The sequence below is a fragment of the Trachurus japonicus genome, chromosome 7 (assembly GCF_045865225.1).
Source record: "Trachurus japonicus isolate A0001 chromosome 7, Traja_1.0".
NCBI lineage: Eukaryota > Metazoa > Chordata > Actinopteri > Carangiformes > Carangidae > Trachurus > Trachurus japonicus.
The window spans coordinates 20,067,275-20,086,812 of NC_140913.1; the positions used below are offsets into that span (position 1 = coordinate 20,067,275).

Below are 19,538 nucleotides of genomic sequence, written 5' to 3' on the forward strand. Positions count from 1 at the left end.
ACAGAGCGTGGCACCACAGTGTAAACTGCTGTCAGACACTAACTTGGACTCCAAGCCACAGCGACACGGGTCATGTGTCTGAACTAGACAGAGCGAGAGGCGACTGACAGACACAGACGTGGAGATCTGATTTCTGATCCGATGACACAGTGAGCCCCAAGTTTTGACTGAACTTGTGTACGGATTAGCACGCCACGCACTCCGGCCTTGTTGTTATTGCATACCGTGCCACCCGCTGTTTTTACTCAACCACACTATTCTAATGGACCGCAGCTATTCTTGCTGCACTTTACAACAAACAGGAGAGTTGGAGAGAGAGGATTACTGCTGTTTTGTTCGGCTCTCACTGTTTGGGGAAGAGGAATGTTTCGGAGTTGCTTATCCCCCCCCCCCCTCTCTCCCACCTTCATTGTGTGTTTCATCCATCCACGTGCTGCACATACCCAACTGACACACACATCATGATGAGGACAGTCACTTCCAAAAACCCCCTACACACACACACACACCCTCTCTTTCTATCTGTAATGGAAAAATGTGTAATACACATTCTCTTCCCTGCCTCTCACTAGTCATCTGTTTTGTTTTTTTTCCTCCACTCGCTCGGATGTGTATGTGACACACATCTGTTGCTTTAGCTGGAGGCGGAGAGAGCAGGCGAGAGGATTGAGGTTCACACTTAAACCATTAGCATACGCTCGCAGGAATGGAAAAGGAGATAAGGGAGAGGTGGGTGGACATCTAAGAAAATGTGGAGAAGGAGAAGGAGAAGAAGAGCAAGGTATTACACAGAGAGGAGAGGAGGAACTGTTCACACACATAACAAGACAAGAGGGGATACTTAAGACCATGACACACTTGATGGAAATAAACCATTTTCTATTAGCGTTTGTGTGTGTGTGTGTGTGTGTGTGTGTGTGTGTGTGTGTGTGTGTGTGTGTGTGTGTGTGTGTGTGTGTGTGTGTGTGTGTGTCACTGACCTCTGACTCGGGCATAGCAGCAGCCACACTTGGCCAGGACTTTACGGAACAAGTGTTGGCAGCCACAGCCTCGGTGGTGGCGATGGTGATGGTGGCCCCCTTTCATGCTGCTGAACCATGAGCAGAGGTGGGCATGGCCCGGCTCTCTCTCCTTTTCCTACTTTCTCTCTCTCTGACAGACACACGCGGCACGCTGGCACCCTCACCCTCAACCTCACTGAAGTGGAGGTTCCTTCCACAAAGTGTAAATCCCCCCCCCAAAAAGGGTGACAGCTGATCCTCCTCCTCCTCCTCCTCCTCCTCCTCCTCCTCCTCCTCTTCAGTTGACTGCAGACAGAGTTAAAGCCCACATCCAGACGGCAGAAGAAGAGAAAGAGTCCACAAAAGCAGCAGCAAAGAAGAAATCCACACTCAGAGGTTTTTTTTGTTTTTTTTCAGCTGGTGATAAACAGCCAAGGAAACATTCCAGCAAGCTTATCGTTCTATTGGACGTACTCCCTTCTCTCTGTTTTCTTTTTGGTGCTGAGCTCTCGCCTCTGTGAACTGCCTGGTCAAATGACAGACTGGGAGACTGCTTCGGAGAGAGAGAGAGAGAGAGAGTGATAGCGAGGGAGAGAGAGAGAAAGAGAAAGAGTAAGGGGAGGGGTGAGAAGGGTGGAGTCTGCAGCTCTAGTTGCTGGCTATTCCAGGATAAGGTTCCCACTCCCCTAATTTTCTCTCTTCCTGTCCTCCGATTCTCTCCCCTCTCTCCTTCCTCCTCTCAGCTGTTTTTTCCCTCCTCCCTGCTGTTTCCTCCTGCTGGTCTGCTGTCCCCCCGTTTGGTCTGTTATCCTCTTTTCTACGTGGTTGAGTCTCACTTTGGCATGGGTAATTCTAACAGGAGCTCTTAGATATCCAACTCCAAGTGCAGATTAAATGCCACGCTCTCTTGTGTCCACTCATAGCCGACCCTGGAAATAGTAACTCCCAAGTTTTGTAATGATACATAATGCTATTTACAGAGTAGAGGCCATGTTGGGTTGGAGGTGCCATGTATTTTCCAGTAAGGCGTGATCACCACAGCCTGTAAGCGTGTATCACTTTCTGACGGGCGTACTGTGTATGTGTTCACCTCATGGGTCACAGTGGGCTTTCCTGCCTGGGACTGCTCCAACATTGACTTCTATATTCATTTATAATCATGGGGCGAGCATGGCGTGCTGTTTTTTCCCCTTTGTGTTTCCATGGAGTGAGCAGGCGGTCTCAAATTTCACAATGTTGGCATTCTTAGTGCGTGTGTGTGTGTGTGTGTTAGTCATTTAGCCTGACAGTTCATTGTCAAACATAGAGACACAGTTTAACCAAAGAAACCTAAAGAACAATTCTTTAAATATAGATCAACTGAATCCTATTTTCACCATAATCAGAGATTTAACTGAAATTGATCCTCTGAGAGAGAGAAGTATAGAAAGACATTGTCTTTGTTTTTATATTAAATAGCCTACATATTAGTTTTTGGCCTAATGCTGTGAAATACATATCATATAGTCTTGGTCATTGACTCAAAAATCCAGTAAACCCATAATTTGAAATATTATTTTGACCAATGGTAAACACAGAATCGCAAAATGTCATAATGACACAGTTCTTAGGGTGTATAGTGTGACACCACCCAGCTGTAAACTGTAAACAAGTGAAAGTCTTTAGTCACACTCAGGAGCGCCTTGCCCCAGTTGTCTGCTGTAAGTACTACTGTGTCTCATGTGTGTGAGTGTGAGTGTGTGTGTGTGTGTGTGTGTGTGTGTGTGTGTGTGTGTGTGTGTGTGTGTGTGTGTATGTGTGTGTGGGGCTTCCAATTATACGACAATACATACATGGACATGAGTCTGCATATGTTAAGGAAGACGTCTGTGTTTCGAGGTGAAAAAAGAGTGCACACACAAATGCACAGTCTACCAGTCGACATCCATGAAGCTCTTCATCATCATCATATATGTCACTTTCTAGTTTTGTCAATTTGATAAACTTTGCAGTTTCAGAATGTGTTGTTATACACACACCAAGTGTATGACAATTAGATGTACGTTAGCCTACATCAGGGCACATTAGACTCAATTAATAGTAGATTGTGACTCATCAGTTGATGAAATGAGTCTGGTGAAACGTCACTTATGTAAAGCACACTCAACAACTCAAGACATAAGTGGCAGAGGAAAGGAAAGAAAAATGGTTGGTGACAAAGCTATTATGAGACACTGCGTGTTCCGAGACCCAACCAATTATTTTCTGAACAAACAAACAGCCTTTCTCAGGCCTGAAGCCTCTGAGTTTATGACTCAGTTGGTGATCTCATCACACGTTCGCAGCGCACATCACGATACGCTCCTTTCACACAGGCCACAATCCAATTGTGCGGAAATCACCACCTGATTACGGCAACAAAGATGAGCAGCGTCACGGCGCCCACTCAGGTTGCTCTTCGAGGGCATCGGACGGAAACAAGAGGAGACCAACAAGTATCAGCGGCTGGCGCGGAAACCGTCAGCGCGCGTTCACACGTGCACGTGCATCCCCGAGGTGCACCGTCAAGTACTTCAGTGGTTGGCTGGCCTGTCTCTTCAGCATCCATCTGTCCACAGTGACAGGGTGGTGGCAGACTGCTGTCAGGATTTTTATGTCGTCTATGGGAGACAGGCAGAGCAAACAGAAGACTGGCTGCCTCACCCATTAGCTACACAAGTAGAGTACACACACACGAACACGCACGCACACATACGCAGTTACATTAGACCCAACTGTCACCATCTCTCTGTTTCTTTTTTCTCATTCACACACATGCAGAGAAAACTAAAACCACTCCGACATGTTACAGTCGACAGTTGTGCAGCAGTGAGAGAAACCCCACAGTGACAGATAGAACATCTTTTCTCAGGTTGATTTGTCACATGCAACACTTACAATCTGCACACATACAAATAGATCAAAACACACACACACACACACACACACACACACACACACACACATACACCTTCCTCTCCCTCCAGGCCTTCCCCCATCTCTCCATTTCTTCGCTTATAATGGATGCTTTAAAGCGACTGTGATTGAAGGGGCAATTCAAGCAGGGGGAATATTGAACAGTGCTGCTGAACGTCTCCACTTGTCTGACGCTGATACGACTGTCTAAGCACAGAGAGCACAATTCAGAGCGGGTTGAGAAACAATGGATTTGACAGCAGAACAGAAAGCTTACAAGAAAGGAGATGAAACGAAGACAACGAGATAAAGAATCCAAGGACAAGGCGCCGCAAAGTGAGCAAAACGCTGCCTGCACGATCATTGTGTGCGCAAACACATGGGAGAGATTGTGAAGACTACGTTGCTCCTGAGAAGCATTCAAAAATTCATGAAGTGAATTCAGGGGAATCTTTTCATGTGCTCTTAAGTTAAAATATGCCACAGTGTGTTTCTACCACGACACCAAGTAGGGGGCTTTTGTACTTGTTGCACAAGAGTGATTTGGCTTATTCAGTCAGTGGTGCTGCTCTTAAGTCAACGCAGGTATGAATGAAAATGTATTCTACATCACTGTGAGACTGACATTGCTAATTCTCATGTGTTTAATGCTGATTTTTATGATTTATTTGTATGCTATTCAATACGTACGTTATCTTTATCAACATGGAAAGAAACATTTGGAAAAAATGAGGTGTGATACTGACTCAGGAGACATGTACGCAGCCCTGACTGCCAACAGAAAAACAGAAAACATTCCTCCTGTAGCTCAAAGGGAGGAGCAGGGGATGTGAGGTGAGGCGTGCATTAACACCCATTCATCTCTCTCCTTTTATCTCTCTCCTTCACTCCTCCACCCCTACCCCTCTCGCTCTCTCTCTCCATCTCTGAGGAGTTGCATGCACACACTAAAGATGATTCATCCGCACATGTGCGCTTGTGCAGGTGCGGAGGAAGAGAGCGCTGGACGGCTGAGTAAAATCTATACAACTACATTAAGGATTTAAAGGCTTGTCTGTAGATTTGCACACTCACAGACGAATGGGTGTGTTTTTCATCTAAAGCCGAGCGAGGGAAAACAAAAACAAAACAAAAAAAACCAGGGGGAGTGTATCGTCTTTCCACTCTGTGTGGGAGATGGTCTGTCACATTTTGGGCAGGAGGCGTGTTCACAGAGGAATCTCAAGAATGATTTATGAATGTAATCTAACTCATGCAGAACACAATTTCCCAGTGTTCATTTGTAGTGACTGTGATATTATAAACACAATACAAACTGCTGGAGTACACTCATTCATAATGTACACGCACTCAGACTCTGCAGGGAACCAGCAAATACACAGAACTCGTATGGCATAAGCGTGCATACTAATAGCTACAGCAAGTCTCAGATCAGCGGATATGCAATTGCTTATTCGCAGTGTGTTCCCCCAACCCCCCACTGACATTAGTCTCACCTCACCCCATCAGCCAGCTGAAATCCTGCCAAAATATGCTCACTTAGATTTCATTTTCCTCCCTCTCTCTCTCTCCCTTGCTTTTTCTCCTTTAGTTCTAGTCCTCTCTTTTGTCTTTCTTCATCCCTTCATCTCTAAGATGAGCGCCAATTAAGGCAAACTGGCATTTTGGACAAGCCGATGTGAGGGGGAGTTTTTTTTTTTTTTTTTTTTTGCTCCTTTGGCTGACATCCCATCACGGAGCAGGAGTCACAGAGTAACTGTCTCGTTCTCTTCTCTTCTGTCCTGCAGGTCTGCAGAGAGCTGCTGTTTTTGTCCAATTAGACTAAACTACACTGCCAGTCGACAGCAGGGAGGTAGATGGGCGTGTTGTTCTGTACGTGTGCATGTGTGTGTGTGTGTGTGTCTGTGTACACTTCGCATCACTGGTACCACTCAGTACCTCCCACTGCTGAGCCTTACCATGCAGTGCAGCTCCCAGGCAGCAGGAGCCCTGCACTACACAGAGGGGAACTACACCACCTGTGGAGACTTGTTTCTCAAAACATCCACAAGACTCAAGCACCACCCACAGTTAGAAGCGTACACACACACACACACACGGTGTACACACGAAGCATTCACACAAACACATCCACCTTATGAGACATTTATCTCATCCCAATCCTACTGCTCTAATATCAGTTTACTTTTAACGGACAGCCCCCTCTCATTATCTCTCTTGAATCTTGCTCCAGAATCAGCGTTCTAGCTCTGAGACTCTGGGACTGCTGACTTTGTTCAAGGCTTAAGCCTGAGCGAAAACGCCACCCAAAGGAGAAAATGTTAATTAAACAAAAGCAAACCCAGGGACCACACATGGAGAGACACTGCTTTATCTTTGATTAATTATCGGTTTTGGTGTCAAGGGATGGCGCTTTCTCTGACAGAAAAGGAGACTGTACAACAAAATTAGCTGATAAAACTAATAAGAACACAAATTAGTAGGCTACTTCCTGATTTTTCTTGTGAGTGTATGTTGTGGCATGTTTGTGTGCACATGAGCCTCTTTGACTGTGTCCATCTGCCTTCTTCCTTCCAGGTCAGATTGTGGACTAAATGCCAGCAGTGCTGAGCAGTGACCTGTGAGGTGTCTCAGTGACCTGGCTGACGCGCCTCCCGGCTCCCGGCTCGCTCTGCCTGACCCACTTCAACAAAACACAACATGAGCTTCTGCAATTGAACTCCACAAACACATAAGTAACACTAATCATTCATGTACATCATCTCTTTCACCACACATGTATACTATCAGTTTACCCCACACAATGAAACTGAATACATCCCTGCATAGTATTCCTACAATGTAAGATGATTCCAAACTGTGTCGTCTTACAGTAATAGCAGTAGTTTTTTTTTTATTTGGAGTGTCACATATTTGATTTCATGTATGATTAACAACTATAGCACATTTAGACTTCACTGAAAATACAGGTCCCCAAGCTATGACCTCAATGGAACAAAAGTGTGTACAACTATGATTCCCAGTTCACACTAATTACAATGAACAAGGTTGTAAAACAAGCTGTGAACCACAGCTTTCTCAGTTTTGGCCTGTGGTGTGTCTAATGGCCCAACAATGTAAACAACTGCCTGGACGAGTAATCAAAATCCGCAGCTTCATAGGAGATGGAAGAGGATATGAGAGCATCAGCCGAACATGAGCTGAAGCAAAGAATAGAATGAATAGGAAAAAGCAATAGTGGAAATCCTCAAAAAATGATGCTAAACAGAATTTGCTATTTTTTCCTTTGAAAAACAGAGGAATAAGAGCTTCTGGCTTATTTATGGAAACTGGTGTTTCAGTGATTGATCCGACACTGTGACTGACACTGCATCAAGCCGACCACTACAGACAGAGTCCAAGAGGAAAATCAATCAATCATTGAGTATAAACTTTGCCAAATAAAATGAAAATAGGCTTGATGAATGCTGGCAGCACATTCTTCAAATGAAGGCTAAACAAATTTGTTTGGGTCAGATGGGGTCCAGCATGTCTGCTGTGGATCTGGCAAGGACAGCAACATTGACTGCACAGTGCGAGTGAGAGTGTGTTACTACAGGGCTGCTTGAGAGGAAAAGGTGAAAGGAAATGACATTTATAGTTGGCACTATGAATGCAACTTTATATACCAAAATATTGAATGAGTCCCAGTCTCAAAAGGTTTTCCAGCTGACAATGAATCCACACAAATAAGAAAAAACAAGGGTGAAAACTACGACCAGGTCAAGTCACCTGACTTGAATCTATTACAACACATCTGGAGTAGCTAAATTACAGAGGAAGGTAAAGCAACAAGGCATATCCACATGGAAAAAACTTCAACAACTGGAGAGCTCTGCCTTAAAACAAATAAAATTGTTTTAAATGGGCAATTTTTAGTGAGACTGACAGATACTCTGGAGGCTTTTGATTTCCATAGACCTGTGATGCTCCATTCTTCAAGAGAGAAAAGAGAAATATGAACTGATTATGCACCTTTATGGAGCTTTATAGCTAGTGTCAGCTCATTGTTTAGCTGTCTGGTGTCTGGTTTACAGATTTAGAGAGCTATAAAACCCTCTGCACACTACCTGCTCCTGCACTGGTGGAGCATTTGGTAGTTAAAGAAACAGATCTTTCCCTCAATAGTGCAGATGAATACTGGACTTTCATGTGATGGTCAGAGAGATACCTCACAAAATGAATGACAGCAACTGATGTGTAAATAAGTAGCTTGTTGGGAGCGAGTTCACTCTATAAATTAAAAAGATGATGACAGTGTTATGTCCACAATCAACCCTGCCAATTCAGGAAAATAATCCATGTGGTTACAAGTCCATAAAAACTCCAGGTTAATGCTCCCCTATTTCACTGCAAGACTTTTTTTCTGATCTATAGGGCAAAGGTGCAGATAACACAATCAAGACAGATGTTGGTTTGTTTACAAAGGCAACTGGAGAGAGGACAGATAAGGAAAATCAAACCATCTTGCCATCGCATATAGGCGCACAGAGCTGAGCACTGAGCTTTTGTAATATTTACAACAATACTGGCAATATGGTCCCATCTAAGTTGTAGTTCTTTGTGCATAAAATAAACATATGCAATATGCATAGGTGGTACTAAATTAATTACATGATCTATTTCATGATGTATGATGGAATTCAAGGTGCAATATAACAGATGGGCGAGTGATTATATGTGTGTAGATATGTATACAGTAACACATAATTTCACCATCCACCTCTGTGATGTAAAGATGTGTGAACTCTGGTCCTTACGATAAATACGATGCGACTTCAGGTCAATCTCTGCCCATTTAAGGTCACACACACACATTTCAGTCTCAGCGTCCTCAGAGATCAGCACTTCTCCTTGGATGGCACACTCTCAGCCTCTCACAAACCCCAATATGGACAAGGCCATGAATTTTCTGCATAGTTTTACCCCAAAACTTCTCATGAATACAGTGACTGTTGTTATTTAATTTGGATTTTAATGAGGTGGTGAGTAACAAACCGTGTACATAGTCCGTCCAAACATAACTGTGCTTTCATAGAGTAGGTATTTCAGTTTCCCCTTGTCTTTTGTTTTAATCTTTGATCCTTTAATTAGTTCACGATTTATTAATAGAAAACTATCAAATAATTCTGTAAAAGTACTTATTTTGTGCGATAACTGAAGAGCAGAACGGAGAAGTGTTTTCTTACTGTTCTCATAAATGTTCATGATTACTTAATGATTACTTAATGATTACTATATGGCCAACACATGTGTCCTATAGGTACCAAAATAAATTGGCATAACTGTTTTTCTACACTGATAATAACCATGTGTTTTAAGTTTCATATATGAGACAAGTATTGTGTGTGTGTTGTGTACACATGAGCAGTGTATGAATGCAGCTGTGGGTCGATTGGAGCGCTGTTATTGTTACTGGTTCAGTGCAGTTTCCTGTTTGTGTGGCTTGATGCATTTTACCTTGAGGAAGACAACCTCATAGAGCATGCCATGTGTCTATACACATGGTCATCCATCACTGATCAGTGTTACGAAACAGACACTGCAGACACATATTGTCTGGGGGGGGGGAGTGGGAGTATGAAGGATATACTATAGCTGGAAGTCTAAAGAGCCAAGAGAAAAAAAAACTAATGAGATTTGTGAGAAATATGATCAGCAGCTCTGTGTACTTGGAGGAGGCCAGGTTGAAAATACCACTGCTGAAAACACTGCTTTGAGGCAAGATAATACATAAGGGCTGGGAAAGAAAAGAAGTGGGAGAACTGGGAAAAAGAAACTGATCAGAGGAAAAGACAAAGTCAATTTGTGGTAAATGTATCGCTCAGACGGCAGGAAGAAGAGCAAGGTTAACTGGGGTTGGTGAAGAAGAAGAAGTGGAAGAAAAGATGTGAATTTGTGGAGGCGGGCACTGTCCTGTGATTCCTGGGAAGCCACTAGAAGGCATCTTGTTTCTAACACAGAACAGATGGCCTTATGGCCCTATGAACTACAATTTAAAAAAAAAATCTCCTCCACTTACACAGCATGAGATGGAAACACTTTGACCTCTGCCAGTCAAACCATGGCAACCATTTTATCTCTCCCTGGTGGCTGTATAATAACACCCACTCACTGACTTTTTGATAAGTTTGATATTAAGTTCTAGTTTTCCAAGCTAATTAACTGTCTTAAATAAATCTATAGTAAGACAGTGAAATCAAATCTAGATTTCATGCCACCACTAGGGGCTATATGATACTGACACTGACAGAATAACAACGCAACACAAATGGTGATAAAATACATCCACTACAATTTTCCTCATTCACAAAATGTTCTTTTTTTCCCCCCAATGCCTTTGTTGGCAAAAACTACACAACTCACTTTACTAGAGTATTGAACATAACACACAGACCGATCCAATCTAAATTGCTAATTTACATATTACCTATGAACCATGATGCAGTATTTCATGCTAGGAATTTTCTAAAATGGTTTTCTAAAATGGAGAGCCAACTTCTTCTGTGCCCAGCCTCACTCTGTGATACGCCGTAGTCAGTATCTTGTTGTCGTGGTTCAGATGTTTTTCTGCCTTGTGTTTCATTGATTTTCCATCCAATTTTCCATCCAGAGGAAATTGGGCTATGCAAAAACAATTGACCATAGAAGCTTGTCTGGGACTGAAATAAACAATCTCCCTGTTGGTCGTCATCCCTGCATATGGCCCCGAATAATACATTTTTACTTCTTTTTTTTTTTTTACTTTCTCATTTAACTTTTTTTCCGAGCCCAGAACTGTGAGCTAAGATAATATTTGGCAGCATTAACCTCAGCAGCACACCCCATCCTAGTAAGACCATTACAGATAAGCATCGCTGACAGCTTCCTCTGGCCTCCCTCACACCCCTTCTGTACGCCATGTACTGTTCTGCACAACACTTAGTGGTGCGGCCACATGGTACACACCACCAAACCTCACATATATACACACACACTCTCCCCCTAACCCAAACCCAGATCCAGCTACAAAGCAGCTTTTGTTCTATTCCACTCAAGGAAAATGGCAACGCACGCAACCCTGTCACAGCAAAATCAGAATAAGTGCAACCAACACTGATGGAGCAGAAAGGGAAGGGAGGCCGCTGAACATGTTTTCTCACCCCATCTGGAAAGTGTTGCATGTGTACAACACAAGAACTCTCTCTCTCTCTTTCACGTACTTATGTATGGTACATTACAGCAAAGCAATTTACTGCTATCAGGGCTAATAGAGGATACAGAGGGTGGAGTTTAATGAGTGTAAACCACCAACACTCAGGTGATTCACATCTGATTCTTTCTCCAAGGTTATTACTACCTAATGACCACTATCAGATATGGCAGATGGGACTCAGGCCCTGTGTTGGTTCACATATGGCTGACATGCAAGAACGGACCGAGCTGAAACCACAGGAGCTCATGTGGCACGTACACCCTTACAAACTCAAGATTATTAGTTCACGTCATGAATCTTGACTGATGAAATCACTGTTTACATTACAACAGCAACGGGAGTTCTTCATCAACATGATCGAGTGGCTGAACAGGCTGTTTTAGATGTCACTGCACAGAAATCTGAGACGTTTCACACAAAGAATCAAAGCCGCGTCTGGAAGTTTGTGTTTCGGTGAGTCTCTAAGCTCTGACTGGTTTGGTTAGGGGCCAGTGTTTGGACTAGGCATTGTGGGTTTTGGGTCACAAAATGGTCCGTCACGCTCAGTGCATCTCTTTCAGGTCTTACCTGTTCTTTCTGTCGGCTCTGGGTTTTCTGTAGCAGTGGCCTGCTGCTCCCACTCCAGCCCCTCTGGCTCCCACTGGCCCTGGACAGACGTCCTTTCATCCTCACTCGATGGGAGGTCCGCCTCGCCCCCTTCTGAGAGCTACACACAGAGATGCCTTTGTCAGCGGTGGAGCCCTGCTCTCAAGGAGGAAGTGATGGTAAGATTGTACTTTGAGTACTTTTGGTCACACAACCACAAAACATTATACCAGTGGCTGCTTTCCCCCACAATTCCCTGCATCTTTTTCATCCTTTTTCTCCATTACACACTGAATAAGAATGTGATGGAAATCACTGAAGTCCAACTTTTGCCACAGAGCTTAAATCAGGACTGCTTCTCAGACAGCAGTTTCAATCTGTATTTAAAGTCCACCCGCACCACAGAGGTTAGAAAGGGCAAGTGGAGTTATAGTTATCACTCCTCTGTGGAGATGGGGGGAAATTGTAATTACTGTTATGGGTTGTACCACTATCTGCCAGGGAGGAAATGATTTATCAAGATAAACATTTTCAAAGAGAAAGCAGAGTTTCAAAGATGAAAACCATTTAGACCTTTTGGTACACTCTGATCCCTGTTTACATTTCCAGATGTTATGTCCAGAACCTGCCTCTGTCAAGATTATCAAATGCAATTCGGAAATGTTTTTGTTATGATAAGTCTTCATGGTCATTTTGCCAGAACCTGAGATTGAAAGTTGGTCTTTATTTATGGATGATCAATATTTCAGCAGATGAGTGTTATGTCAGGGATCGTCTGCTGTAATGGCACCAGTTAGTTTTTTTTCTATGTCATGTAAAAAGAGGAGAATATATATATATATATACACACACACACACACACACAATCATAGAGCGTGCAAGAGAGAGAGAGCGTCAAGGAAGGAAAAGGAGGAGAATGAATTTGCAGGATTGCAATGAGGTGTTGAACCTGCATGACTTTGTTTATGGTCAGACGGTTTAATCACCACTACTCTGCTTCCTCTTCGGAAACAGCCAAGATTCCACCCGAGCACTGAACAGAGACTAGCAACACTTGCATCTCTTTTTCCCCTCTCTCTCTCTCTCTCTCTCCTCCCTTTGCTTCTTCAGCTTGACCATTTTAGGTTCATGACCAAGGACCAAGTTGTACAAATGGCACAAAATAAACTTGGTGTGTGATGATGTGAACCAGAGGTAAGCTCGACGTCACGCTCTGCAATCCCTCGAAAAATGCCTCCACATGTATCTGTTGATTTCCTCTTGAATTTGTGGCATTATGCTTTCACGTAAACACACGGTAAATACACAAACACAGCTTTACAACTCACCCACTGTTGATTGGGCATAGCCACAGAAGTAAGCACATCAGCCATGGCTCCCAACATCTGGTCAGTGCGTCCCTGATTCTTCTGTAGAGCCTTCATTCTTCTCAACGCCAAGCAAAAACTCAAATTATCCTCCTTTGCTGTTGTGGCCTTTTATCTCCGCTTCTATCACGACCTCTTCTCGGTCTGTGTCTGTGTCCTCTGTCTCTCCTGTCCCCTTTTTTTCCACTCCTTCGGCTCTTGTCTCTCAGTAAACTGTGCCACGGTTTGGACCTGAGCCACCGCAGCCCGTCTCGTTCTGCCCTGACACACAGGAAACCTCACGCATATGAATAATTGATCCCGGAAGAGGAGGGCATGTGTCTGTGTGGAACCTGGGAACACACACTCGAGCGTCCAAGCTTTTCCCCTCTTCCAGTGCACACAGGTGAGTTGGCAGCAAGGCAGAGTCTCTTAAGTCTGTCTTAGTCTAGTGAATGTGTCCTGTCCACCTTGTGTCCTCAGAATAAGCCTCCCCTAGAAACACAGATAGAAGATTTTCTCCGGCCAGCTTGAGCGGTGTCATCTTCCTGTGTCATCCATGTGTTTCTCTGTGAGATGGGTCCTCTCCTGTCCTCCCCTCTGACTGCTCAAACAGTGAGCTGTGACTTCAGGGCTTCACCCTCCCTGAAATCCTCCTTTCTTGTTCTTCATTGGCTATAGAGGATCACCACCCCCTCCCCAAAACCTCTCCTCCTTCCATCATTCTTCGTCTTCTTTCATTTCTTGCTCTTTGTCTTCATTACCTGGATCCTCCCCTCCCCCCCGCACCCTTTATCTCAAACTTATCTCAACCTGTCCCATATCTCTTCTGCTCTTATACTTTTCACTGTCCTGGCACCCTACACTCCCTCTTCATCTTTGCCCAAGTCTCAGGCAGTGACACATGGATTGTGTGAACTCCTGAGCAGCGGGGCAGCCCCAAATAAGGTATGAACACACGGCCCATGAAGCTCAACTATTTAAGACTGTCACAGATTGTACACACGTTACACAACTTCTTGAGCTGCCCAAGTAATCACACCAGCATTGTTTGTTTACGGCTACTCGAAAGAGGGTTGTTGGCTGTAAAAAGGCAGAGGACTTACAAAATTGTTTACTGTCAGATTGACCCTGCAGAGTGTGTGTGTGTGTATGTGTGTGTGTGTGTGTGTGTGTGAGTGAGTGAGAGAGAGGGAGAGAGAGAGAGAGAGAGATCAAACTTCATTCACGCCTTACAGCAACTTGTGGAATCACCTGTTATTGTCTAAAATATACTCGTCACCCTACAACGTCTGGAGTAATAAATAACTAACGATTACGTGATCCTAATGTTCTTTTCTTTTTTTCCACCATCTTTTGTTGGTATTTTCAAATAGAACAAATAAACATTACAGCAACATTAATCAATGGGGTGCAGATACAACAACAATGCAAGTGGGAGACAGGATAAAAACAGTACAAGACCCAAAGAAAGAATATCAAGAGAGGACAAAAATAACTAGACTACAGACAATAAATAGCCCAATAACATAGCATTGTCCTAATGTTATTTCCTCTCTGACCATTTGAGTTATTCAAACAATTAACTGCAGCAATAAAGTTTTCACATAAATCACTCCACCAACCAGGCCAGCTCTTTATTTTCTAGAAGCTATGGCATTACTCTGTTCAAAGATAAAGTTTGAACTTATAGGTATTGACTGTGTCAATAAATTCAATGTGAGTAAAATGTGACTGTAACTTGACTGCAAATGTTATTGATATCAAAGTGACTGCAGTTATGAGCGACAGAAACAAGACAACAAAGGAAGAGAGAAGAGGAACCACAATTACGCCGCAAAGTGAAATAAATGACAACACGTGGCATCATTTTTAAATGTAATAGATGAGAGACTGATCTGGACTCATTATGAAATCTTTAATTGTGAGTCTAGATTAATGGGTTTGCTGGGGAAGGGGGTTACACTAGACAGGTCGCCAGAAAAACAACACAGTCACATCTATGGGCAGTTAAACTAACGTGCATGTCTCTGTACTGTGGGAGGAAGCCGAAGAACCCAGATAGTACTGACAAATACTGACAAGTACTGAATGTTCATGTTTGTAGATCTGGTTTTGTTCCAATTTCAGCATGAGACCAAACTGGGTTTCCAAACCGACTGCCATTCAAGATGCCACCGTGTTGCATGTAAGTGTTGACCAGTATCACTATTTCTGTAGCCACCCTACATATCGTTAAAATAAACTGGGCTCAAATTGATAAGAAACCAATTGTTCTGAGGCAACAGGGAAACAGTTCAGTGATTCTGAACCTACCTGTCCATGAACAGACAGATTTAAACCAGCCATCAAGATTAAATGACCGTTATTGAAAGTAATTTAGCACTATTAAATGTAGACCCATTTTAAATCAGTGTTTTCATTGGGCCTAATCCCGTTAGAGCTCAAACCCAAAACATCCCGGCCTTTTACAGACACTTCTTCAAACCGAAGGCAACTTGCCCAGAAAAATGGCACAATCTAAGCTGGTGTTTTCATCTTCGCTGTAAATCATTTAATCATTTTAATGTCAACATTTTCTTTACGGTTCAAAACACTAGTCACATTTTTATCTTTTAAAACATTTTTGAAGTCTCTTGTGCTGACACTGAGTGTGTGATACTTCTTGAAGATTAAATATAATTGATGAAAGCTATAAAGATAGAAACAACTCATTTTGATTTAAAAAAAAAGGACTGAACGTAGCTTCTGTTCCTCATATCAACTTTAAACCCAAATGTAATCTAAAATAAAGTTTAAAAAAAATCTTTAGAAAAATCTTAGATGCCTGAGTTTTATACCTCAACTGAGCCTAAGTGCAGCCAGAGATCAGTATGCTGTCCTGTTTTGGTCATATGGAGTCTAGGCCAAGGGTGATCCAGCTCCTTCCATGAGAATCTCATGCCTGCCAGCTGTAATGCTGCCACACCAGCAACTGCATTTTACTCCTGTATGAACTGTCTGCACCCCAATCCCCCCATTTCATGGTGTTTTTTTTAAACATAAACACATATTGCTCTATTGCATAGACCCAAGTGAGCTTTCACAACCTCCCGCTGGAAGAGCAGGAGCAGTCTATTGTTTATTTGCAACTTGAAAACTACAAACCTGTTTGTTTGATTTCAAGTATTTCAAATCCAATGGAGAATATGAAGCAAAATAAATACAAATGTATTAAGGATATAACACACAGCCTTTCTTTCACTATTTTATCTGCATTCTCGAAACCAAGCACACAACAATCATGTCCACTAATGTGTTGTTTGAGGCTTCTAGTAGCAGTTTTGCTGGAACTGATTTTATCACAAGCACTTTTATCGATAACCTTTCACGCATATAGTAACATCACTGTTTGGCAGGAAAATGTATCCTGCAGTGGAGCCAGAATCATTGCTTTAGAGTTGAGAGAAACATAAGCTCGAATCAGCTTGAGGTTTCTGGAAGAAACTAAACATTATGTATGTGTGATTTCCATAATAATAATAAAAAATACTAATTAAAAAATATGAAAATCATGTGTGAGTTTTCCAATATTCTTCTGCATATTATCCACAATAATCAAAAGCTAATAAAGGTGTCTTATTCCAAAATGTTTTGCATCATAAAAAAAAGGCTCAGTCTCACATCTGATGACTCCATTTCTTTCTGAGACACGTGTATATACGCTATGATGTTTTTGTCGCATTGAAAGCAGTTCAAGTGACAGGACCGCCGCGTGTTTAAATGTGAAAGTACAATTTCAGACACCAGAAAGGGTTAGCGTTATATTACCCTGGGATCATAACAAGAAGTGAAGGCATTATATATGTACACTGAATACAAGGACTATGTATATTTAGTCAGAGCAAATGATTTAAAACTTTTGAATTCAGAACAGACTTTAAGGTCGGACCTAACCAATGAATTTATTGTTAAATTAAGTCCTTGGATTGTAACTCTACTTACTTTTTAGCAACCAGACTATAAATCTCTTTAAAACTGTCATGAATGACTTACGTTTATGTGACTCCATTTACATTCCTCCCTGCTACTTTCTCTCCTCTCGGCTTTTGAATTTTCACTGAGCCACGACCGGTGTCTAGATTCCACGTTATCTCAAGAAGAAGAGCAATGGAACGAATGCAAAGGAAGAATTAAAAAGTACAACTTTATCAGGGCTTAGTACAATTAGTCACCGGCAACAGTGAAGACCTCGGAGAAATTACTGACAGAGGTGGAGTAAAGACATAAGAGCATAAGGAAAAATTAAGCTCGAAGTTGGAAGAGGCCAAGATTGCTTTGAGTTCATACAAAGGTTCCATATCACCAACACCATCCATTAAGACCAGACACGTGAGCTGCCGAAAGTGGAGCCTACGGGCCTGTTATGACTGTTAATTTGATGACAGACTATCATACAGTAAATTACACAATTAACACTTTGCAGTGAAAGCTTCTGCAGTATGCAGAGAAGCTCAGATGGAAAGTTTACAGATGACATCATAGCAACTTCTGGCTGTCAGAGGTTTCTTCCTCACCAAATCTGCTTCTACACCTGTAGTTATCTTTAGAAATCTTGTGAAGATTTTTCACTGATAGTAAATATTGCAAATGTGATTTAGAAAAGAAGCCAAAAAAAAAAAAAGCCAAACTTTGATGTCCCTATAAGGTTGAGGGGGTTGGGGGCTTTCAAAGATTCTTAATATCTGGAGGAGTTGCTTTATCTGGTGAGACAATGAAATAAAATGTAATTTTTAATCAAGAGTGCTACATAAATGTACCTCTTTGTTTTCTTGTCCTAACCTGACCCTAACTCTACCCGTAGCAAGTTTTGTTTTCACAGAAATGTTTCAGGTCTCCGGCACCGAACAATTCATCTCCATGGTGTGCAGTATTTGTTATTCACGTCTTATTCACCCACCCTATGAGCCGAAGCACAAACACCACAAATCTCCATTTCCCATTGTAATAACTTTCCCCAAATCATCCAAAATCTCCTCCTTGCTTTGCATAACAACTTCAGCTGTTTCCTCGCTGCTTCCTCCCATTCACCTGATTCCTGGAGGCTTTTAGATGCTTTAGAACAAGTAGCAGAGGAGGGTTTGTGATTTTTAGCCACATAGCCAGAAATATTAAAGTAAATACTCAGAGTCTGAGCAGAGAGGGTGCTGTTAAGACCGGCCCCGGACATACTGCCAACAGGCTAATATTAGCTGAGCACATGGCTGACTTCAGAGTCAGTCACTAAGCTGGCTAAACTTAGTTCATTGCTTCCCAAGCCTCTTTCCAAGTTCTTGTGCTCTACCACTGACCTCTGCTGGGTACTGTGGCGTCTGGGGAAAAGTTGGATGGCCTTTTGCAGTGATGAGTGAATGACTCTATGAGGAATTTGCAGAATAGCAGGAAAATAAATGTGACCCTAAAAGGAAAGTGTGAGTACTACCACGAGGTGGGACTCAGAACAAAATGTTCTTTCACTCATACACCATACTGATAATCATTTGTCAAATCTGATTTTAGAGAACCAACTCTGAAATGAGGGGAAAAAATGTTAAAGTACAGACTGTGTGTGCTTTGCTGCCCTCGTCTGGCAAGAGAGAGATCATTCTTGTGCATCTACACGCACCACAAATCTGCCCTGTTGTGCCAAACAGACTTCCTTCTCTTATCAGCTTCAATTTCTGTTTTCGCTACACAAACTAAAAAGTTTTGCCCCCAAGCACGGCCCTCATTTCCCGCTTCCTGCGTTTCATATCAGCATGGAGTCAAGCTCTTGAGTCTAAACATAGCACCTTTTGAGTAATGGGTCAGGTTAGTGTAATGCCGTAGGTCTGATCTGATGCTTCAGGGCCATGGAGGCAGCATCTAATAAGGAATTGGCTCAGGCATTTGATGGGATTAAGTGGGATTGTGTTGTTGGAGGTGTTTCAGCTTCAGATGGCTGCAGTCAACTGCATATTGGTTAACTCTTTAGACCCATCAGCAGCTCAATTTTTTGGGGGTGTTTTTGAATGAGAGTCCAATTTGTCATTTGTGATACTCATCTGATATCACAATCATTAGTGAAATGTTACTAACAACTATTGTAAACAAGATGTGCCTTGTTATACGTGTAGATACATTTGGAGGTAATGCAGACAACAGCTGTAACCTACAGGGAGGATTAATGTTATGGCTATTTTAAACACGAGCTGTCTGAATATCATGTTCAGCTACGCCACATTAACCAGCCTCACATCCATTGCATTGCAAATCCCAGTTTGATCAGAAGGGGGCGGTCGCCATTGCTTCAACAAAGAAGGGACTGTTGCATAACCCAGGCTGCATTCAGAGGCACAAAGTCACCAATTGGCCCAACTCAAATTCAATATTAGGGTTAATCTGTTTACATGCACCTTTGATGCCACGTGGTTGAGTCCC

General features: G+C 42.6%; 1 protein-coding gene across 4 annotated transcripts in view; it reads right to left on the reverse strand.

Moving 5' to 3' along the window:
• arhgef25a (Rho guanine nucleotide exchange factor (GEF) 25a) overlaps positions 1-13,994 on the reverse strand; it is a 44,431-nt gene extending 30,437 nt beyond the window's left edge. For 2 of the 4 annotated variants that reach the window (XM_085781976.1, XM_085781975.1), the window contains exon 1: positions 981-1,556. In XM_085781976.1, coding sequence (XP_085638102.1) covers positions 981-1,086 — 106 coding nt within the window. In that variant the 5' untranslated portion in view covers positions 1,087-1,556. Of the gene's footprint in view, positions 1-980; positions 1,557-11,736; positions 11,876-13,082 lie in introns of those variants that run through there. The other 2 variants (XM_085781974.1, XM_085781973.1) reach the window with 2 other exon arrangements.
• Positions 13,995-19,538: the final 5,544 nt, after the last annotated feature.